At 43.1% G+C, this 22,602-nt stretch overlaps 2 protein-coding genes across 4 annotated transcripts; one reads left to right on the top strand and one right to left on the bottom strand.

The window, feature by feature from the left end:
• Positions 1-6,345: 6,345 nt before the first annotated feature.
• On the top strand, positions 6,346-12,733 carry CCDC181 (coiled-coil domain containing 181). The gene is made up of 5 exons (XM_027782417.2): positions 6,346-6,483; positions 6,988-7,965; positions 10,345-10,491; positions 11,147-11,301; positions 11,892-12,733. The coding sequence occupies exons 1-5, from the start codon at positions 6,346-6,348 to the stop codon at positions 12,052-12,054; spliced, it is 1,581 nt and encodes a 526-aa protein (XP_027638218.1). The 3' UTR covers positions 12,055-12,733.
• A 591-nt stretch (positions 12,734-13,324) lies between these two features.
• Positions 13,325-22,601, bottom strand: BLZF1 (basic leucine zipper nuclear factor 1). 3 transcript variants are annotated; one of them, XM_055809203.1, is made up of 7 exons: positions 22,499-22,601; positions 20,586-20,642; positions 19,035-19,474; positions 18,162-18,361; positions 16,449-16,577; positions 15,645-15,864; positions 13,325-14,753 (listed from the first exon to the last, which is right to left on the bottom strand). In XM_055809203.1, exons 2-7 carry the CDS (start codon positions 20,602-20,604, stop codon positions 14,568-14,570), a joined length of 1,194 nt encoding a protein of 397 aa, XP_055665178.1. In that variant the 5' UTR covers positions 20,605-20,642; positions 22,499-22,601; the 3' UTR covers positions 13,325-14,567. The 3 variants fall into 3 exon arrangements, with proteins under 3 accessions (XP_055665178.1, XP_013152267.1, XP_055665179.1); XM_013296813.3 differs by lacking the exon at positions 22,499-22,601 and adding an exon at positions 21,864-22,075; XM_055809204.1 differs by having other exon boundaries at positions 14,640-14,774.
• Position 22,602: the final 1 nt, after the last annotated feature.

Raw genomic sequence — 22,602 nt, 5'->3', positions numbered from 1 at the left:
TGTTTGTTTTGTATTTTGTTACCTTGCTAATCCACAGTGCTGCTGCTGCAGGTTGTTCTGAGCATCTTTGTTATGAAGAGGGAAAAATATACAGGACAAACCATGCAAAAAGAAACAAGTCTTCAAGAAGCTGATAGTTGCTGGCTTTTGGGTAGGTTTACAGAACTCTGCACAAGTGTCTTGCACTGAGGATCATCAATTGCTGAGCAGTTCAGAAATACTACTCTCTATTTCCAACACAGACTGGTCCAGTGAGGGAAAATATAACTCGCTGGTGCAGGGTAACCTGTTCAGGATGCATCAGTCTCACTGAGTGTTTGCCGTGCAGGAGAACCTTTCTATTGATGTTGACCTAATTACAAAATTGAGTCCTTAAGGAAGAAATGTTGTACGCTCCCCATCCTGGCACACCCACCTTTGACAGCCTTGGAAAGCTCTCCTTGTCTTGTGCTTCTAGGAGAGATGGCTCGTACCTGATAGTAAAGGCTGGGCTGGAGGGCGAAGTGGTCTCTGTATATCTGCTGCCACTTTGATGAGTTCAGTGTGGGTGGTAGCCTGACAAATCCTCTGCTCAACACCGCAAACAAGAGGGAAGGGGGAGCCTTTCTTAGGTGTGTGTCCTTGAGAGCCTTATGGCTGAGGCAGGAGGGGTAGGACTGCCATCACGTCAGGTTTGCTCAGGATTTCATTCATTTGCCTTCCCTCAGTGAATGCGGGAATCAGTGTGTGAGGAAGAGTTTCTCGGCAGTGTGGAGGATTAAAATCTCTGCATACAACAGGAAGGTAACTAGTACCTCATACAGGTACAGCATTACCCTTTAAGGTGGATTCCAGCATTTCATGTCTCTGGTGCTAGCGAAAGGTGCCAAGGACCCTGAGGCTGCTCTTGCCTGTGAGCGAAGCAGGTTTATGTGAACTGTGGCAATCCCCCTTGCTCCTCCCATTGCCTCCTGCCACACTGTGTACAGCCAAGAGATCTGAAAAGACACCCAGCTGCTGTCAGGGAGCTGAATTCCTGCATTAGCGGTACAGCACACGGTGCGGTTTGGTGGAGATGAGATAAATACTGCAGACGGCTGGGGTGTCTGCCTGGGATGCTGTGGCTGTTTCTTTGTTCCAGTCAATGCTGGGGGCTGCTGGAGGTGAGTGTTCCCACCAAATCTGTGTGCCCTGCGCTGGGCTTGCTATGATGCTGGTAAGATGTGGTATAGCTGCTGGGCTTTAGGATCGCTGTTAAGGGGAGAGGCCAGGTGCTGGGCTTGTTCAGTCCAAAAAGTGAGGAATAGTCCGAGTTGCCAGAGGCTGCTGTTTCAGGGGCAGCACCCACTGCTGTCCCCCCGGGCTAGCACTGGCGTGACAGGGTTACACTCAACTGTGCTGTGGCTGTGTGCCTGTGAAGCAGCCGGCTGCTCTGGCAGTGCTCTCAGGGAAAGGGGAGGGCTTTGCGTGAAAGTGATTGTATTTTCTTCTCTATCAGTGTGATCATAGCTGAGTGTGCTGGGAAGGAAAGAGGGACTTCGGTTATGGAAGGGGCAGGAGACTGGGAGCTCTGGACACTGCACCCAGCAGCTCTTGACAGTGTCAACTGTTTCCTACGCAAAGGTGCTTGTTTAACATAGCAATGTGGAGGTGTTATGCAGCCTTTCTCTGTCAAATATACTTGCTCTGCGCAAATCAGTGTTCCCTTAACACAGTGTCTGATGCATTAGGGACATGGAAAAGAGCAACCAACGTGTCGGGGCCTGACCTTGGAGACCTGCATTGCTTAGCTGTTGTTTCCATTGCATTTTTTCATAACCATGTTCTGTAGCTCCTTCACAGACGGGAACATGTGAAAAACTAAATCTAATGACATGCGAGTTAATAAATGTATGCATGAATTTAGATTGACCGTAAGGTATCATTAAATTATTGTTATCAAACATCACAGCTTGATCTTCCAACAATGGGGTCCAATCCTTGTCTTACAATCATGCTGATTTTTAACTAGTCGAATAAAGCGTCATCTGTTGTGAATGAAAGGGGTAGTACCGCCTTGTACGATGAAGGATAGATAGCCTTACGATAAAAGCAGAGCGAAAAGTTTTGATATTGTGCCCAGTTGTCTTTATTTCACTCTGCTATGAACTTGTCAAAGCCACCCGCGTGTGACATGTGGAAGAAGTTCGGCATATTGTTTTGAGTGGAACAACTGCATGACCCTGGGTGAGGTCAGTGGTTGAAGTTTTTCTAGGTACAGCAGGAACCATTGCCAAGCAGGTACCCGAGTGTTATCTCAGGTAGGTATCAGGAGCCCTTCCAGCCCACTGGAAACATTGTCAAAACCCATTTATCTTTCTTGCTGTATGATGTAGGATTAGCAGAAACCCCAAGGTCGTGAAGCCCAACCTCCTCCCGTGGCATGTGGCCTACAATGAGAGATGTCTTCAGAGATCTCCTGAACCCCACCTTGAAGCGGTTTATCTTTTCTACCCCACATGACTTTGAGTGAAAGTGTAACTCTACCTGCGTTACTTTGAGAGCTATCAAAGCCCTGGCTAAATTTATTCATGGCTGTTTTCTGCCTTTACTTTCCTTGATTAGCATTAACTTTTTAGTGCAGGGAGTGCGTTGCCCTCTGCGATGTGTGGCCTTCTGGTGCATTTGTGGAGTGTCATCCTTCACTTTGCTGGGCCAGTGTATTCCAAACTGGGGGCCACAGCTGTGTGGGGGACAGTGTGACAGGTGCCACGTCAGTGCTGCCAGCGAGGACAACTCGCTCCTTCCCTCCCTCCCTGCACCCTGGGAGGGCCATCCTGCCCAGGCCCATGTGCTGGCGGTGGGGCCAGGGAGGGTCATCCCCCAAAACACAGTGCTGGGAAGCACCACGTGGTGCTGCATGAGCCTCGGTCACCTCGGGGGGCTGCTGGCAGCGTGGGCCCCTTCCCCTTGCCTGGAGCTGCCCTCACCGGGCTGAGGGGACTGCAGAGGCATGTTGAACGCTGGGTGGTCTGTACCTTGGCCTTGCGCTGGTGCTGCGGGGTGGGAGTTGAAGCTGCGATATGAGCTGACATTTGGAAATGGTTTTTTTTCTAATGAGCAACTGTATCTGCTTCCTGTTGGACTACACCAAGCAGGGTCAAGCCAGTGGCTCTCTGCGGTAACTGGTGGCAACACCAACAACCATGTTTATTGGCAGCCTTTTCGAAGTCATCAGTGTGTTTAGCCAGCTGTTCAAATACCACTATTGCTTCTCTGGGGCCGGGCAGCACAGCACTGCCCTCTGCAAGACCCTGATGGGCTGCAGCAATGGGGCAGCCCCTGCCCAGTGCCACCACAGCCAGCGCCTTGCAGAAAGGCCTCTGCCCCATGGGGAGCCCCCTGTGCGCTCCATGGCAGCTCTGGTGGCCACACAGCTTGCCGTGGGGCCTGCTCATTGCAGGGGCACAGCATCCGCGGCCTCTGGGTTCGTCTGGGCCTCCATGGAGCAGGTTGCAATGTGCTGCCTCCTGCCACAGCTCTGCTGAGGCACCTGACCCCTCTGCCGGATGCCCCAGCCCAGGAGGTAACCTAAGGTGTGTTTTGGTGGCGTTTTTCCATAAGGGAATTCAATTATTGTGGGGTTTTCTTCCTTTTTTTTTTTTTTTTTTTATCCTTTTCTTTCTTCTTTTCACATTTCAGAGCTCTAGGCACAATGTGTGATTAATGCAGAGAGGTGTCTCTTTAGAGATGCGGCGTTGTCTCTATGAACAAAAGCTCGGATTTTGACGCTGCTACCTGTCGGTTTGATTAGACTGCTCATCACCAGCCGGAGCGTGAATAACACAAAGCCTGCCGACGCCGGGGCTGCTCCCAAACCAGTGCACAATTTAACGGCATCATCAGGCTTGTCGCTGGGCAGGGAAAGCCGCCCGCCGCGCTGCTGCCCCTCCCGGCTGGGGGCTTCCCCCCTCGCTCCGTTAATTTCCGAGCGTTAATTGGGATGGCGCGGCGGCAGCGCCCGCCGCCTCAGACCTGCGCCCTCACAGGGACAAAGGCGGGAAGCGCGGGGGGGGGTGAGGCGCCGGGCCCGTCTCCATGGCAACGGGGCGGTGCCGCCTCGCGAGCGCGCTCGCCGCTGCCTCGGCGCCGGCGGCAGGGCCAGGTGCGGGCGCGGCGGAGAGGAGTTTGGCCCTCGGGGGCCGCCGTCCGAGGCTGCGGGGAGGTGAGCGCGGAGGCGGCCGCTGCCGCGGCAACGGGCGCACCGGGGCGGGGGGGGGGCCGGTGAGCGGGGCAGCGGGGGAAGCAGGGACGGCCGGTGAGGCGAACGGCGGCTGCACCCGCCGGCCGATCCCGGGGCGGCCCCGTCGCGGGAGGCGCACGGCCGGCGTCGGTGCGTTACGGCGCGATCGCGGGTGCCGGTGGCCGTCGCCGCCGGGCGCTGCCGGGGGCTGGGCCGCGCCCGGGTACCGGCCCTGCAGCGTGGGACGGAACGTTCCGCACCGCAGCCGGGCTGTGCGGGTCTGGGTGTGCGTGGGGCTCGGTACGAACGGCCCCCCGTCGCTGTGCCCCCTTGTGCCCTGGCAGAACTGCACCGCGACCAGGCGGCCGTCGGCTTTGCACAGCTCGGTCCCAGCGCACCCCCAGTCAGACCAGCAGCAGGTGGAAATGAAGGCTGGAGATTTCCTGATTGCCTTTGGTCCCTGCTAAAGCTGAAGCGCTTGAATCTTTGCTTTGTAAAATACAATAGGCGCTGATGCAGGATTTTCTGGAACAAGGTCATTAAACTGAAATTAGCTGTTGACTCGTGGCTGCTTGGTGTTACAACAGAAGAGGCTGATTTTTATGCTGCTCCCGTTCATTACACGTATCCTAAATAATATGGAATAGTTTTCGGTATTTGTGTAGGGTATCACGGACTGACATGAATGTGTTCTGTTAAAGGCACAATTCAGCTCGGTCGCTTTTGTGTCCACTTACCACAAGGCTGAGTTTAAGAAATAGTTCTTTTGTGCTGAAAATGTACTACAGCAGCGTAACCTCCCTTAAGAACCCAGGTACATGTTGTCACCCAAACCAAGAATGTTTGTGAAGGAAGGGGCATTTCCCAGAAAAAATCATTGGGTGTTGTATGAGAAGAGGTGCAGGAGGAACATGGTGGAAATGGTGTGGAAAGCCAAGGCAACAGTCTGAACAAGCTTTGAAAATTTCAACTTAGAGGCATCTAGTGTGAATGATTGATTCTAGTGGTGACAGATAAAACGAAGTAAATTGGGAACAAAAAATTACCAGATTTTCTTGGACAAAATACGGATCAAACAAAAAAGATGAGCTTTTCTCAGAGTTTCTGTACAAACAATTCTGCAACAAAAGTGCCTGGCTTTATCACCATCTTTTCCTTTTAAACAAATCTTGACTAAATTTTGAAGTCTAAAAGAGTAGGACTCTTGTCAGTCGTGAAATGCAGCATTTTAAGAAGTGGAGCTGGTGTCCCTAAAATAACTGAGAACTTGGAGATGCTCATCAGAACTTAAACCAAATGTTTGAAGGAATTTAAGCAACATCTTCTGGATGGAACGGTTTTTACAAAATGCATTACAAAGTGCTTGGACAGATAGGGAAGTCCAGGACCAGGCAGGATGGTCACACAGCAGAGCTGTTTTGCTGTTCTAGGGCTATCCAGGGTCAGAGCTAACTTTCCCATTCCGTATTGTGCTGCCCTAGGCTAATGCTTGTGTCACGGTCTTTCAGTGTGTTGTATATGACACGGATTTGTCCTACTAGAGAGATGCTTAGAAGTGGCACCTTCCAGCCTACAGCAGAGAGTACAAAGAGAATAGGAACTTCTGAATAACCAAGTTCATTCTTTCATGTTGCTTTTGCAAGTCTTCTAGGACTTGTGCATCCTGCATTTTTTCAATGTAACTTTAAACAAGTTAAGATTTCTTTAAAGCAAAATGGGCCAGACAGATATAAAACAATGTAAACCACGCCTGGCAGCGATGAAAGCTTGTAGTACTTCTAACAAACATAAAATAGCCGTATCTTTGTCCAAGCATGAGACAAAAAGATCATGGGGACTAGTTTTAGCTCTGTCAGAGACTTACTGCAAGACATTAAGTCACCCTGGTTTGCTTCGACTCAGATCCTTCCCTAGTAGTCGGAGCTGGAAAAGCCAAAACCATTCATGTTTATAAACCACTGGTGATCTTTAGTCCTGAGGTGCTGTGGCATTGTCTAACATGGTTATATTGATGCTGCTCACAAGTTTGATGTGGATGTCACAAGAGACATATTTGTGTGTTGCTGTATTTGTGTGTCACTAGAGTTTTAAAACAATTTTTTTCCCCTCTACTTTTTGTAGTATTGCTCTAACACATCACCAAAATGAGTGAAAAGGAAGATCAAGGAGATCCAGCAGATATGGGTGATTTAGCAGAAAGCGGAGAATATGAAGATGATTTTGAAAAAGACCTCGAATGGCTAATTAATGAAGAAGAAAAAGAAAACCTTGGTGAAAGAGAGGTATTTGTTAAATTAAGTACTAGTTGTCTTATTTAGATTGGAATGATAAGCACAAAACTCAGTACGGTTTGATAGGCACATTCACTGAATTTTGACAAGGAAGGTTATTTGGAATTATAGTGAAAAACAGTTCAGTGAACTGGTTAGTTTCGTTGCAATTGCCTTAAAAACGGAAAAATCAGTGTTCACTGAAAATAATGTTTGCTTCAAAAGTACTTCTGGGTTACTTTCAGTGTTTGCAGCACACATTGTTCTGTTTGTATGCTGTCACTGATGACTTTACCGCGCAAGCCATGGTTAGTTAAACTTTGTGCAGATGTGAACATTGAGAAACTGCAAGAGTTGTTAGTGCCAAAAAAGCTGTTAGTTATGACATGCACTATTTGACAGCCTGTTTTAGATTTAGGGTAGTTGGTACTGCTCTTTTCTCTCACTGTTTCTTTTCTCTTTCTCTGATACTGTTCTTTGTTGGAGAATAGACTAGTTTATTTTAATTTTTTTTAGAATCCTGAAGAAAATGAAGAGCACGTTGAAGCACAAGTTGTTAAAGTTACAGACAAATTTGAGGAAGACAATGAGGAAATGGAAGAAAATCCAGAGCAGCTGTCAGAGGCAGATGTAGATGCAAAAGTGAGATCCTCCAGTGAAGAAAGTTTGGAATCCAGGTCTGATATTAAGCAGGGGGACCGTGTATCTGATACTGATAGTGAAAGCTCTGTCCAGGATTCCAAGCTGGAGAACCAGCAGGAACTAGATGAGGAAGAGGATGAAGAAATAAAGCGTTATATCTTGGAAAAGATTGAAGAAGCCAACAAACTGCTGGAGAACCAGGCTCCTGTGGATCAGAACAGAGAGCGAAAATTAAAATTTAAGGATAAGTTGGTGGATCTTGAAGTTCCTCCTCTAGAAGATGCTGAAGTTTGTAAAATTGACCTTGCAAGAGGAGATGATGTTTCAAATAGGCTCTCTCGGTTGCGTATTTCTAATGAAATGGGACAGGAAAGCACATCACTTTCACCACATGCTGGCAAGGATGAGGACAAGAAGGATGGCAAAATCCTAGTTGAAAAAGATGGGAAGTTTGAACTCTTAAGTTTACGTGATATTGAAAGCCAGGGCTTTTTGCCCCCAGTAAGTGTTTCTTTTACTGATGTTGAAACTCAACATACATCTCCAAAATCTTCACACTACAGTCCTTTTGGCACTGTCTCTCGAATGAAGGAAGTGCCTCCAGCAAGACCGGGAGCACATTCTTTTTCTCGTGGTGGTGAAGACTGTGTCTATTTCCCTAAGCCTCCATCTAACCCTAAGCGTCGTCCAAATTCTGCTATCAATGCTGCAAGAGGTCTGGGAAAACGGAAGACTCCACAAAGGGCACAGTCTGCAAATGTGCCTGTGAGAAGCACCACTTACTGTCTTTCTCCCAGACAAAAAGAATTGCGGAAGCAGCTAGAACAAAGGAAGGAAAAACTGAGGAAAGAGGTAAAGATACAGAGGCAACAAGTAGATCACAGTGACCATCCTGTTCCTCTGCTTCACAGAGACCACATGTTCAGGGCATTCACACCATTTTTCCATTACAAAAGAGGCAGCAATAACAATACTACTAATATTAATTCTCTGGAATTTGTACAGAATCTTTCAAAACTCCTTCCCTTAAAAGAAAAAAAAAAACTCACAGAGTGGTATAGGATCATGCCTTGCTTACAGGAGAAATTAAGTATTTAATATATCCTTCATAAATAGGCTGCCTTCTGCTGTATTGTGCTTACTGCTTTTGCTTATTGACTCTGTTTTTACCTAGGTGTCATTACAGGCCCACTGTTTACTGGAACGTAGCACATAGTGTCTCATCTCCACAGATTATACCGCAATGCAGGAAGTTAAATTAACCACAGTAATGCAGGTGCATGTTTGGGTGCTGATGAAGTCTGTAATAGGCAGTTATCATATGGGAGAGCGTTCAGTCATGAAGTAAGATTTACACAGGAGAATGACCACGAGAACTGTGAAAAGAGGGACGTGTTTAACGTGTATGGAAGATACAGCTCACTTCGAAAGTGCCATGCCTTGTTGCTTATATAACATGCGCGCAGGTGAATTCATGTTGACTGATAATATAACTGGATATTTTTTCCTGTAAAGGTTTTTCATGGGTGAGTTTGTAGTAAGTTTTCTCAGTCAGTTTTTTGCAAAGCAGGTTTTCTTTCCTCCTTTCTCTGTTAATCCATACTACGTTTCCTTCTTATTTGGTTTTACTTGGGCCCTCCACAGAGGACAAAAAGAAGAAAATATTCCCAGTACTGAGGTTATTTTTCTTATATCTATAAAGGGCAGTAATTGAGAGGGAAAAAAAACCTCACCCAAATTTTATTTTAGAAAATTAAATCAGTATCTTAAATATTACTGGGGAAAAAACCCTTTTCTTTCTCAGCTCCTTATTCAGCAAAAAATAATACTTAATAGTCAGCCTCTGACAGCTGTAACAGGAACTTCAGAAATCTTCAACAAAGATTTTAAAAACTTAAGATGTTTTTCTTCACTTTGCATTACGATAATACAGTTGCAAAAAGGTAACTTATGTTGGTCTGTAAAAAAGGCATGAAGCATCTACCATTCTTCTGTGCCACGATGTTCTAAGTAAGCTGGCTAAGTAGTTTCTAAGGTTGCTTTCTATCTGTGGAAATAGGTCTAGCCAGCTTTATTTCAAGAGTTTGCTGAGGCTTAGGCCAGTAACAAGGGGTACGAAAAGTGAAGAGTTACTGATGTGTTTTCCTTGTACACACACAACTAGATCTCTTGACACCATACTCTGCGTATTTAAAGTAAAAGGTAGTGTGGTGGAAGTGAGGAAGGTTATTTTCCTAACAGTGTGTGCTAAATCTCTTCTGTTGTTGGCTGACTTACGAAAAGGTAAGAATGTAACACCTTATTTCTTCATTCTTTAATTGAGTTCCATTCTGTCATGGATGCCACTGGCATGAAACTTTTCTTGACATTACTGGAATCTATCTGCTTCATCGTGGTAGGGTTTCTTTTAGTAAATTACAAATCATAAATTTGGAGGATAGTCTGAAAGTTGTGTGTAGGTGGGAGGAACATCATCTGTTCACAAGAAGAACAGATTTCTCTGAGCGTTGAAATGAGTGGGAATTGTAGCTTCCGCATCAGAGAGTCAAAACCTAGTAAAATGTCCTAATCAGCTTTCCAAAGCATTGTTTGAAAACCTTTCTCCCTCTTGTAGATACTGGTTGTTAGCTGAAAAGCAATCAAACGCTCCCCCCACCCTCCACTCCTTTCTTAATTTTGTAAAAATCAGTTCATTTTGTAAACCTGAAAAAAGTGTTAAGCTATTAATAATCCTTAAATAAATACATTACAACTTCTATGTCTAGGAAAAAAAATAATCTCTTATTTATAAGGTAGTGCCTGCAGTCCATAGGTAGTTAAATATCCTTGAAGGTTTAGTGGTCCATCAGGCCCGAGAGCTGCATTCTTTTTTAAAATGCACCAGTTTAAACCAATTTTAAGCCAGTCAGAGATGCTGGGCAGGCTTAATTTTAAATGTCTTTTCATCTGTTGCTACTGAAATGTCTGTAAGTTGTGATGTATCATGGAAACGGAGGTAATCACACAAAAAGGGTTAGACTGAAAGTATCTGAATGTCACATGAACCACAGAAGTGCTCAAACTCGTTTCTTCCTAAAAGTAGCATAAACTATGATGGACTCTTTGAATATTCCTTGTTTCATCAGTACTTTTGTGTCTAATTCAAATGGCTTGCTTATTGTCTATGAAGGCCTTACAGATTAGGATGGTTCTCTTAAAAGCTACGTTTATTCATTCTTCATTCCATTTAAGGAAGAAGAAAGGAAAAGGGAGCAAGAAGAACAGAAGAGAAGAGAGAATGAGATGGTTTTTAAAGCTTGGTTACAGAAGAAGAAAGAACAAGTGCAAGAAGAAAAGCGAATCCGTCGTGCAAAGGAGCTAGAAGACTTGAACAGCAAGGTAAGATCTTCATAATGTAGGACTGGGATCTGCAGCACTCTTGTTAAATAGGAAAGCAAATTCTGACCCTGTATTTTTAGCTAAGCATATGAAAATTTACAGTAATAGGAAATGTTTTTGTTACATTGTTTTCAGTGAAGAGTCAGATCGACTTGCATGCTTAGGATTGTTCTGCTTGGCAGGGTGGCTTGCAGTGCAGAAGCTGCATCTATGAACTTAATAGCTATAAAACCACAGGAGATACAGTGGTGTTCTTTTTTATCAGGAGAATGACTTGATTGAACCCTGCAGCAAACCCCCTTTGAAATGTATTCCTTACCATCAGAACGTGATGACAAACAGTTAATGCACGTGATCTGACCAAAACCTGAAGATTCAGATGCTGTGTTCTGAAGTTCCTCTGCCTTGTAGCAATAGGCTTGAAAAGCTAAATTCAGTATTTTTTAAAACATATGGCTTTGAATGCTTGCTCATGTGTATTCCATGCCAGATTAACATATGCTTGAGTTTGCTTATAAGGTATGTTTCATGGATGGGAGATGCCAGCAGAGTTGAAAAAATTAGTATAGTGTGATTAATATAAAGGTCATTTAATGATAAGCCTTGTGTGTATATATATGTGTCTTTTTTTTTTTTCTTTTTTTTTTTTAAATAGGAGAGGAGCAGGAATCCAGAAGAAGCCTTCAAGTTATGGCTTAAAAAAAAGCACCAAGAACACATGAAAGAAAAACAGATAGAAATTTTGAGACGCCAAGCTGAAGGAATTGCTTTTTTTCCAAGAACAGAGGAATGCAACAGAGCCTTTAAAGAGTGAGTAGGGTCATTCCTAGGGAATCATACTTGAAAATTTTGTAGTCTATCAGCTTAAGACTGTGGTTATTTTATGGTACATCTTTACTGCTGAAGTCCTTTTTGTTTTGGGCTTTTTTCTTCATGAATATGCCCTCATAAACTTACACCCTAGCAAAAATAAATTAATTCCTTGATGTTGGTGGTTCACTGTTACAAAACTGCTTGTCAGAACCTGAGCTGAAATAGTGACTGACTTCTGCTCAGAAAGGGAGATTCTACTCCCTTACCCCTTTTTGCCTGTTCTGGAACAGGCTTGGGTTGATTCAGTTCATTAAACAAGCAGAAAGTTCATCCTATAAAATTATTTTTTTCTCCTCAACAAAAGGGGGGAGGTAAGTGTGGGTGCAGAAACAGCAGAATTGGGATGGAAAAGTGGTGCTTCCTATCTTTAGGAATGGTGGGCTTTTAGACACGCTGAGCCATGACACCTAACTTGATCCTACAGGACAAGGTGACTAGTTAAATGGGGGCAAGCCTCCTTTGAACAGATGGCATAAAACTTGCAATTGCAACTGTCAGTAGTTCTAATCCTCTTTCTCTTTCCACAGATGGCTAAAAAGAAAGAGAGAAGAAAAACGAGCAGAGGAACTAGCTGCTAAAGAGCGAGCAAGGCAGCTTAGATTAGAAGCCAGAAGAGCAAAACAGATGCAGAACATCCACTGTATTAGTTCAGAGCCAAAATCTTTTCGCTTCACAGACCATTACAGTTGAAAGTTTGATGTAACCACAGAGTTCTTCGTGGCAACACTCTTAATTTTTATAGCTTGAGCTTTTGCTCTTTACAGCTACTGACTTTTTGTGGTGTTTTTAAAGCTTTCAAGCAAGTTTAATAATTAGTTTAATTGACAATGGTTTTACTATCTATTTATTTGTGATTTTGTTGAAAAGCCTGCTTTTATGTATAACTCAGGGATCCTCTTGGTTTGACCAAATCTAAATAAGTGTGAGATCTATGTATGAGGGTGGCAAATACACATTTCTGTCTTTAAAAGGCACTTTATACTCAACTCCACCATGAATTCCTGGATGCAGGCTATTATGTTGAATTTTTGCTGGATTTATATTGCTGTTTGTTGCTGCTTGTGATGAAGACTGTACAAGGTGTTACGTTGTTGGAAAATGTTGTTTCTTGTACCACTTTCTATTTAATTCTGGCTAGATCAGAGGACTGTTTTATTTTTGTTCAGGGAAAGAAGTCATTGAAGGCTAACATGTATGTGAACACGCAACAGTTTTTGAAACTTATGTCTGTGAGTCATATTCAGTAGTTTTCAGTTCCATGGAAAGGTTGTGAGAGTTATGACCTTTACTGATACAAAGGAAACTGGATTCCTTGTATACATGTTCATGTTTGCTAAACTAATTATAATAAACTACATCACCGTACCCAGCTAAATGGTCTCGTCAGAGAACATGCTGAGGCCACTAATGAAATCATAAAACTAGTGGAAGATGAGAAGCATTCTGTCCAGCTATGTGTCCACCATATTTCATGATCTGGCATCGTTCTTACATTTTTCCACATTCAAATAATTTGCTGCAAGTAGTGTCACAGAAGTGTAGTAGATACAAAGCAAATCTGTGATTAGTAGTTTTCCATTACCATTCTGGAGATAGTTATAGGCATATTGAGAGAGCACTGGTGTTTGACCAGAGGGTGCTGTGTTGCAGCTTTTGCCAGCACAGATGAAGGGCATGGATGTGAAATGAAAATTTCACATGCTACTGAGAAACACGAGTAACAGGTGCCTTCCTCCCTCCTCTACCTTCCCCTGACACCAAGGGAAAGATGCTTCTTTTGTCCAGCAAGCAAATGCAGGGAGAAGTTGGAAAAGGTTCACACTATCTCCCTAATTGCAGTAAGCCACAAATAAATGCTTCTTGGTTCATTACCTCAGACCAGAAGCGTGAAGGGGTTTACAGTTCAATGTCACAGTTTCTTTTATGCTGCAAAGAAAACACAAGGTCAGAGAGAGCTGTATAAAGTCCAAAATTGCAACCTGAAAGCAAGAAAAGAAAGTTTATTGTAGCTTTCTTCATGCAAACCAAAGCATGGCCAGCAACAGCAAGAACCTAACAACTTACATATTCTGATCATGGTATGAGATTCAAAGGAAAGCAACCATTTCAGAAAGGTTTCTCCAAACCAGACAGCTACTTATGACAAATCTGGAAGTGAAACTAAGAAATTAAAACATGTATTTGCATCCTCCTACCTTTCCTCTTTACCTTTGCAACTTAAATATGCTTCTTTGGATTTAGCAGATTAACCACTAAAAGTTCTCTTTGAACCCACATCAAGATTATAAAATCATGTAAGTAAAAAAATACTTTTTTTTTAATAGCACCTGTGCAAACTTAGTGCTTATCTTCAGCTTCCCATAACAGCTGGGAAGACCTTGGGCAAGGACAGAGTTCTAACGCTTGTCAGGTTTCAACACTGTGTGCTAAAGAAGGTGTATCAGTCTGTCTTTGCTGAGGATCAGCTATGAAACAGTTTCACGCCAGAAGCAGAAACAGATGGAAAAGCCATTATTTTAGCTTTACGGAAACACAAGAATAATCTTACCCTGCACAGTTTCCCAGAATCAATTTAAAATCAGTTACTATTTATATATTATAGCTAGAGTTCGTTCAGGTTCTCCCTTTCTTGCCAGGAGGGCTGCAACACTGCATATGCTCTTTACTTGCAGAACTTACAGCTATAAAGAATCATTGCACATATTCCTTTTTATTACTAAATTTAAAAGGCTCAACATAGACTTGGGGACAGTTTGTCGCCTTGGCTAAGATTAAAAAAATACACGGAACTGACTGTTTTCCATTGCCTTTTGTTTAAAATTTATTTTAAACATAACCTATCAGCACTTCATTTACTTTGGTATAGTTACACTTTTGTCTTCCTCTAAAAAGGAATTTGTTGGGATTTGCTTATAAGACTGTAAACCTTAAATAGTCAAGGGCATCTCTATGCTCTACAGCTTGGACCAGCATACATTTTTGGTCTTGCCTTTGTAGAAATAAGTAGCTTTTTACTGAAAAGTAGTAAAGTAGCCCAGAGGCTAAGGAATCCCAACTTCAAAAGGTAGAGAAGCAGAAACTGCGTAACTTCCAATGTTAAACCCACCCATTATGGAAAGAAATAGGAAAAAGGGAAGCCTGCTGAACATCAACTAGTGTAACTCTTCAGAAACTGTGCACGTGCAGTTGCATTGGTTGTGTTTTTAAAGGGCTATCAGCTCTCCTTGACAGTGATTGCAACAATTGAAAGTTACATCTTCGTATCTTGTATATGGGTGAAACCTTCCAATACTTTTCTTTGTGGAAAGGAAGGAGGATGGAGGAGTCTCAGAAAAAGAAACTTCTGTCGCTGTTTCTGTACGCGCAGCTGGATCCAGTACACGTAGCACCTAAGGATGGAAAAATTGAGACTGAAAAAAAAAATTATTCAGTTTAATGGGTTTTGTCCTTCCTTAACAGCTAGGAAGGATTTCTGCTCAAAAGCAATTTTTCAATTTTTTTCCCCAAGTTGAAAACTAAATCTATCCAGACCCTCAATATAAAGACACTGAGTACTGTTTATAAAGTATGTCCACCAGAAATCCAAGTTATGATTTTATTGAGAATAAAAAAAAATTCAATCTTTTTAGCAGAGTTGAGCAAACCCAGGCAAGAACACCACAGATCACTAAGCACTGTGAGCCTCCTGCTGCTCAACTATTGCTTCAACTCAACTGCTTCCAGACTAAACTGTCAGCCTAGTTTGCTATTTAAACATCAAGCTTCCTGCAGTGGAACCCTATCTTGAAAGATAATCATATAGCTTCTCTCTGCGTTTCCACCCACTTCCAACAGAACTTGTTTTTAGGGCAACAGAGACTACTGCTGAGGTGTTATGACTTATTCCTGCTTAAATTTCTTTTTCCACTCACATTTTAAATTCAGCTAAGTATTTTCAGTTGGCTTCCTCCTGACACACTAACTGTAAACAAATTTTGACCCTGTCACTTGTCATGCTAGGAACAGAGAAGGAAACAGTCAGTATGTATCATCTTATTTATGTTGTTCTGCTTATTCTTCCAGTTTTGTTTGTTTCTGAGGGGTTTTTTGGTTTGTGTTTTTTGGTGGTTTTTTGTTTTATTGTTGTTGTTAAATGAGGGAAACAGACAGCTCTATTCAGCATGTTTTCCCTGCATATAGTTTTTTTAAAAAGGCAATATATTAAATAGTTAACACAAAGTAAAGTATTTCTTTCTGGAAAGAAGACTACTGACACATTGAGGTGTACGACGAGTTCTTACCATTTCAGCCATTTTCTCAGCAGGGGTACTGCAAAACTCCACAGCCGTTGAAGTCTTTTTTGGACTGTTGGTGCCAACATTTCCAAGAAGATGTGAGCTTACAGCTTTGGCTAGCTTACAATTCACAGCTGCTAGCTCTGTTGTAGTGTAAGGCTGGGCACTAGGATAGTATGTCTGCTGTCTCCCCCACTGAAGAGAAACCATCAGCTCCTCCAGCAGCCTGTGCAGAAAGGAAAAAAGCACTATTAGCGCTTTTTGTACTCTATACTATCAGCATGCAGAATACTTCACAGGAATTGTCCCTTCCCAAGACTTACTGCACGAGCTGGATGTTAAACAACAACAACAAAAAAAAAAGGGCGGGGAGGGGAAAGGGATGCAAACAGACTATTCTCCTGGCCTCAGCAACACAGTATTTTAATACTGGTAAAACTTATTTGACATCTGGCAGGTTAATCACTAAAATGCAGGTAGAAGATGGTGTATATGTTTTGGAAGGCCACAGAGGAGACTTGCAGTCAAGAGAGTAAGTGATTACACAGAGAAAGCCTGAGGATATGAGGGATGTCAGTTCTACATTATATTACCCCTAAAACCTCACAGCTCCAGAGAATGAAGAAAGAATTAATGCTACTTTGGCTCTTTCAGCTCTGAGACTGAAAAGTGACCATACTATCCATCAGCATAACTGATTTTTGTGAATGTCACTGGAATGGAAGAAAGTTATTTGATTCTTTTCTGGCCTAGAATAAACTGACAGAAATGAAGTTTGCACAGAGCTAGGCTGGATTAGAAAAATCATACTTCTGTGTATCAATCATCTCTTGACGGAACTGGTCGCGTTCATTCAGCAAGTCCTGGATTGCACTTTGTGCATCCCTGGTTTGACGCTGAAGAATTGCTCTGGTATTGGTTAGCTCATCAGCCATAACCCTGCGAAAGAAACGTCCAATCAGTAGTGTGAGCAGTTTGAAAGTCACCTTTATTATACTACAGACCATAATTTGTCAGCTTAAACTAAGGGTTAAGCTGCTGTTCTTGCTTCCCTCCCCCAGGCAAAGCCTGTATTGACCTAATTACAAAGGACACATATTAAGAATAATTTCTGTGCAACTACAGTCAACACAAGTGCAAGATTACGTTTTGACTTGTTCACTTTAAACAATCTTATCACAACACAAATCTAGTAACAGGTATTTCAGAATACCTTGGGTAAGTGAACATAGTGGACAAGGATCCCAAGATAAAAAGCCAAATACACTTTGTTTTACTAACACAGTTCTCAAGTATGCTGTAGTCACATCTTTTCATACTCCTCTCTAAAAGATGACAGCTATGGCTACAGACTGGATTGATTCACCACTTCACTTTCCTCTGGGGCAATAACCAGACGCTACATGAACCAGAAAGAAGCATTTAAGAGCTACAAACGAGACAATTGTCACATTTTGCTATGCCACGAGGCTTGGCACTGACCCCTCAAGCAAGTATTTCAAATGTCTGCAATACTGCAAATGCAAAAACCAGAATGACATTTAAGCAACCACCAGTTAGAAATCTGAGACCTCAAGGAACCAGAATGTTACAATATGGAAGGGTGTGACTCAAACACATTGCTAGGGCCTCCCATCCCTCACCTCAGAACAATCTCCTATTAACGCTAAAACAAATTAAGTTAGGATAGTAACTCTTGCCTAGTGAGGACTATCACAAGTACTCACCATTCCCTCAATATGCTGCAACTTCTGAAGACCAGCAAATTGAAGGAAGGAAAGTGTATTCTATTATCATTTCCTTCAAGCAGTAAGGTCTTTTGTAATATGCATTAAGCATCATAATTAAAATTTAGTCAGTTATATCCGAGTACAATAGAAGATTAAAAATCCTAGAACGCTATTTACAGATCTGGTAAGACAACTACACTTAGCAAGTTAAAAGTCTAATCCATTGTCAAATGAGATTTTGACATTCACACCAGATTTTACAGTTACAGAAATAACAGTAGGATTCTTAGCAGTAACACAACCCGTGTTTTAATGAAGAGATCACCCCATTCTTTCTTCCATACTGAGCTGCTTTTCCCAGTAGATTCCTGAATCACTAGAAGCAGAGTTCTTAACCAAATCAGCTGCTTCACAAGCTGATGACTATATGATACTGGGGGGTGGGGATGAAAATCAAGCTAGTTAACTTTAAGACAAGACAGCTGTCCTGGAAGGCATTTGTAAACCCTAAACTGCACATAGTCTATCAAAATAAAGAGCTTTTCTTGCTACATTGACAAGAACTGTAGTTAAGGGTTTAGGAGTTTTAAGACCCGCTGTATTACCTTTGAAAAGCAGAACTGCTCAGAGTTACAAGGAACTTATTTTCTTTGCACCTTTTCTGTATACTCAAATTTCATAGCAGGTGTCAGTATAGCTGCATATATAAGCACATTGCCAGGCACTGCAACGGGCGTATGCAACAAGAGACTGAAGGAGAGTGCTCTTTTAACAGCTCTGTAAGAGGGAATACCTGCTTGCTAGGAATTTGCTTCGCCACACATCACATTGAATAGACATGCGCTCCAATTGTTCAGACAACTGAGACATATTCCGGCCCAGGACTTCATTTTCTAGGATTAGCTGATTTTTCTCACGAGCCATCCGTTCAAAGTGATACTGCAGATCATCCCCAACAGAAGCAACAAGTAATTTCTTCAGCTCCCGATTCACCTAGAATTAGACCAGACTGCCCTGTAATTATCAATATAGAATGAAACACCTCCTACTTCCAGAATGCAGTGCAAGTTATTGCAAATTGCTAACAATAAATTGCTTTTCTCTTTCCATAATGGGATGCATCCAACACAGACTATATTAAGCCTCACAATCCAGTCTAGTGAGGACAACCATTTGAGACTAATGCACATTTAACACATTCTTTAATTTAAATTCTAACAGTGGCCAAAGAGGAAGAAGCCTGCTACAAGAAACAAAGCTTCAGTAGTATTCAAGTCCTGAATCAGTAAGATAAAGGATTAGACAAGACATCCACAGATTACATTACGTAGAAAATTACAGTCACCCCTTCTATGGCAAAACAATTTTCACTTAGCAGTTGAGTTGAGGAGCAAAATCTTTCCTCATGAAACATCCATTTTCCTGCAGCCCTCTAATGTGTTTCTCCCAGGTTTAAGCCTTTGATTCTTTCCATCTGTTGTCAGAGAAGTAGTACCGGATTACTTAGATGTACTTCCACTCTGTATCTTAGCTGATAAGCTCAAAAGGGAAACTATTTGTTTCAAGGCTAGAGTGTCACAGTAGTTCTCTTTGGTCACATTCACAAACCGCTTATATAAACCAAAGCAGCTCAGCTCTGCAAGAGAAAATACCTTTTATTTCTTACCTCTGTCTGTATACGCAACTGATTAGAGAGACCTTCTTTATCCTGTAGCAACCGCTTTTCTGAATTCTTTAGCTTTTCAATTGCATTTTTCAGCTCTATTTGTTCTTTCTTGGGATCTGCAGCTCCATCTGACTGATGGAATGTGTCTCCTTTATGTCCCACTGATTTAGCTACCTTAGCATTTTTAGTTGGAACAACATGGGTGATAGCTGCTTTGGGGACTAATATACGAACAGCTTCAATCTCCACTGATTTATCAGCATGTATTTTCCCTAGCTGCAGAACGCCAGGACTCAGGGAAGAGACTGTCTTTTTATGTGGGCTGTGGTGGATGTGATGGTTCGTGATGTTGGCTCCAGTGATTACTTCCACAGGTTCAGCTGTCTGCTCTGTTTCCATGCCATCACCAGGTCCTCGGATGGGCGATGAGACATCATCAACTAAAATTCAGAAATAACGGAGGGAAAGTTTACCTCTTTCACTTTGTTATAGTTGCATTGTAACTCTTCACTTAATTTCTGTATTTCAAAGTTACAGACTTTAATTGCATGCTACATGTGTAAAATAGTCCTTTGCAGCAGCAATTATTAAGCACAAGTTAGACAAGTCCTTACTCAAGCGTGCATTGCTCATTAATATTAACAGTACAAGACAAACATTGATATGAATTGTATTGATTTTAATTTCCTGCTGCCATACAAAATTAAACGTAGACAGGAAAAAGAGCTAGTATGGAGAAAATTCTTGACAATATTACTTATAGGCTGAAAGAAAAACCAGGTTTTGGGAGCTGACAGAATCAGAGCAGTCTCATTTTAAAAACAAGAATTAAATGAAAAGCAGCTATCAGCTACATAGCTACTAAAGTTTAGCAGACTTTTAAGTACTGTCTACCGTGTGTTTTAGTTGCCATGTGAAGGTTTAAGAAAAGCCAACAAGCCAGTTCTGCTTGATTTCTAATCAACAGACCTCAGTATCCCCAGTAATGCTGCTGCCTTCTCTGAACTGCCCAGTATGTATGATAATGTACTGAAATTGATTTAAGTTTATAAGCTTTCAGCTGAATATTATTGTAATAGTTTCCTCACAATGGCTGAAAGAAAGAACCTTTCTTAGAACACAGCAACACATACTGCTTTTTTCCTCATACTGCAGGCAGTAAAGTGAGCCTGCATCCTCTATCCAAATGATGAATTTTAAAAATGCTGCAGTAACGCTATTATATTGCCCTACTTTCAAGTTGGCTGAATCAGTACCAACAGGTTTTAAATACTAGAGGAGGACTGACAGACCAGTGTACAGACAGATGACAGTACCAGCGACAAACTTGTTTTTCAACACAACATTGGATTAGAAAACTACATTAACTGTTGCATCCAGGCAGTTCTGGTTTTCACTGCAGTAATGAAGTCACATAACTACTTCCTAATACCTACAGCAAAGGAGTAAGTTCAGATGAATGGAGCTAGCACATAGCGTAACTCTAGTCTTCAGAGTTCAAGTTAAAGTACTTTTAATCCAGTCTGATTAGGTGTCATGTGAACCACTTACCTTTTTCTAGAGACGTCATTTTCTCTTTAGCAGTCAGCTCTTCCTAATTACATAAGTCTGAGGAGGAAACGAAGCGGGGATGGGGGGGGAGGGGAAGAAGGTCTTTAGCAAGGTAACAGTGACAGTTAATCTTTGATTACCCTATTTTCTAGTACAACCTCTAAACTCCATTCAGTAGCATAGTAAAAAAAACCCAACACCAAAACAAAAGAAAAAATCCCAACCCCAGAACGATAAAAGCCACACCAGGACCCAAACAGTTAAAAGGAAAAATTCTTCTGGCACGTGTTTCTTTTTTCACTAGGAGCTGGTCATCTTCACCTCTTGCTAGTCATCCAGTTCCAGTTTCCATTCCTCAAATTTCTCTTTCTGGTCTCCGTCTTTTCAGTGAGCCCTCATCTTGCCCTTTAAAACTCTAACACTCCCAGAGTACAACTGCACGACTATGCAGAGATAACCTAAGATCATCACAGGACCACAAGAAAGGGAAATCCCACACTGTGCTTAAAGCAGACCAAGAGGTGAGCAGGAAGCTATGCCAACTGCATGGTTGCACAATTTCTTTAGTCCTGCTTGCTAATACAACTTTTTTTCAGAGAGCCAATATCCAACCAAAGCAGAAGTCAGTGTCCTGACTGGCTGCACATGCTTAGTTTATCCTAACAGTAAAACCTTACCCCGAGTTTGGCCCAGATTGCCATCCTGGCCATTTTCTCCCTTATCCACCAATGCTGTTTGACCATTGCCTCCTTTATCCGCAGGTCCATCCAGTCTCACTTTTCCAGGTCATTCATCCCCCTTTTCCAGGGTCTGTCACTAACTACATTACTTGGAGATCAGCATACTCCTGGTTTTGGAGGTTTTTCCTTCAGTTCTCCTGCTATTCAAGGGAGATGACCCAAAGCCCTTACTTCCTTTGATTATACCGCTAACTGAAAAGGCTTAACTACAACTTTTTTGACTCACGTGGCTACAGCTCTCTGCCCTTAAAAGGTAACAGCAGCAGCACGCACACTACTTCCAGCTTTCTAGAGTCATGATTTGTTTTGCAGAACGCAGGTTTGTCTTTTGCAATGACCAGAAGACAAAAGAAACACCTTTCCCTCCTTTAACTTTCTCAAACTATACATATAGTAACATCTTGCTATCTGTTGCTTCTACAGCCAGTTATGGTTTTGCTCATTTAATACCACGATGTGTTAATCCCCACTACTGTTCATTCATTTTTGATTAAGGATCTCTACATGTTTGATGAGAACGAGGAGGATGAAAGCCTACCTGCTCAGCAAGAGGCAAGAATACTCAATAAACAACTGGTTACGAGCATTTGATCATAACCGACTTCATCCGAGACCACCTGGTGATGATCCTGCTCCTTCAGCGTTCGTGTTGTAATACTGTTCTGACTGTCCTGTTAGGTGCAGCCTCAGCACTTTTATTAATTCCCACAGGTAACACTCCTCCACTGGCCGAATCGTTAACGACTGCACTTCTGAGCAAACGCCGTGCCCTGAGACATCCCCCCCCCATGACACCGACGCAAGGAAATCCCGTATCCACCGAGTCACGGCCCACTAGAACCTGGGCAAATCCCCACCCGCCCAGCGCCGGACACCCGCGGCCCGGCTGCCGGGGCCCAGCGGGCGCCCCTCACCTCAGCCCCACAGCTCGCCGATAAGCGGCAGCTGGACGTTACCCACCACCCTGGAAATGAGGTTTCTCAGGCCACGGCGGTACCGGCCAACACGGACCGAGCCCTTCCACGCCCCTCGGGCGCCCCAGGGAGCCAGCTCCGGCCCTGCTACCACCAGGCCACCCCAACCCCCCTGCCCTGGTCCCGACAGGCCGCAACACCCTCGGGGTCGGGGACAGGGCCGCCCTTCGGGAGGGCGGCAGAACCCCCAGGCCTTTACCGGAGCCCACAGCAGCACCACAGCTCCGGACCCTGCAACTGCCACAACCGTCACCGCCTCCCACTTCCGCTTCCTGCGGCGGGCGGAGCGCTCCCGGGTGACGT

The sequence above is a fragment of the Falco peregrinus genome, chromosome 6 (assembly GCF_023634155.1).
Source record: "Falco peregrinus isolate bFalPer1 chromosome 6, bFalPer1.pri, whole genome shotgun sequence".
Lineage (NCBI taxonomy): Eukaryota > Metazoa > Chordata > Aves > Falconiformes > Falconidae > Falco > Falco peregrinus.
The sequence above is the reverse complement of the archived record's forward strand: the minus strand, read 5'-3'. Positions and strand labels throughout refer to the sequence as shown.

Bases quoted from the DNA above. Each gene is read 5' to 3' on its own strand.
- CCDC181 (XM_027782417.2), top strand. From the start codon at position 6,346: ATGAGTGAAAAGGAAGATCAAGGAGATCCAGCAGATATGGGTGATTTA. The intron at 6,484-6,987 runs GTATTTGTTAAA...AATTTTTTTTAG, and splicing joins AAAACCTTGGTGAAAGAGAG to AATCCTGAAGAAAATGAAGA. The intron at 7,966-10,344 runs GTAAAGATACAG...ATTCCATTTAAG, and splicing joins AGGAAAAACTGAGGAAAGAG to GAAGAAGAAAGGAAAAGGGA.
- BLZF1 (XM_055809203.1), bottom strand. The intron at 15,865-16,448 runs GTATGATTTTTC...CTTTCTGCACAG, and splicing joins GAGATGATTGATACACAGAA to GCTGCTGGAGGAGCTGATGG. The intron at 14,754-15,644 runs GTAAGAACTCGT...TTCCATCCTTAG, and splicing joins CTGAGAAAATGGCTGAAATG to GTGCTACGTGTACTGGATCC.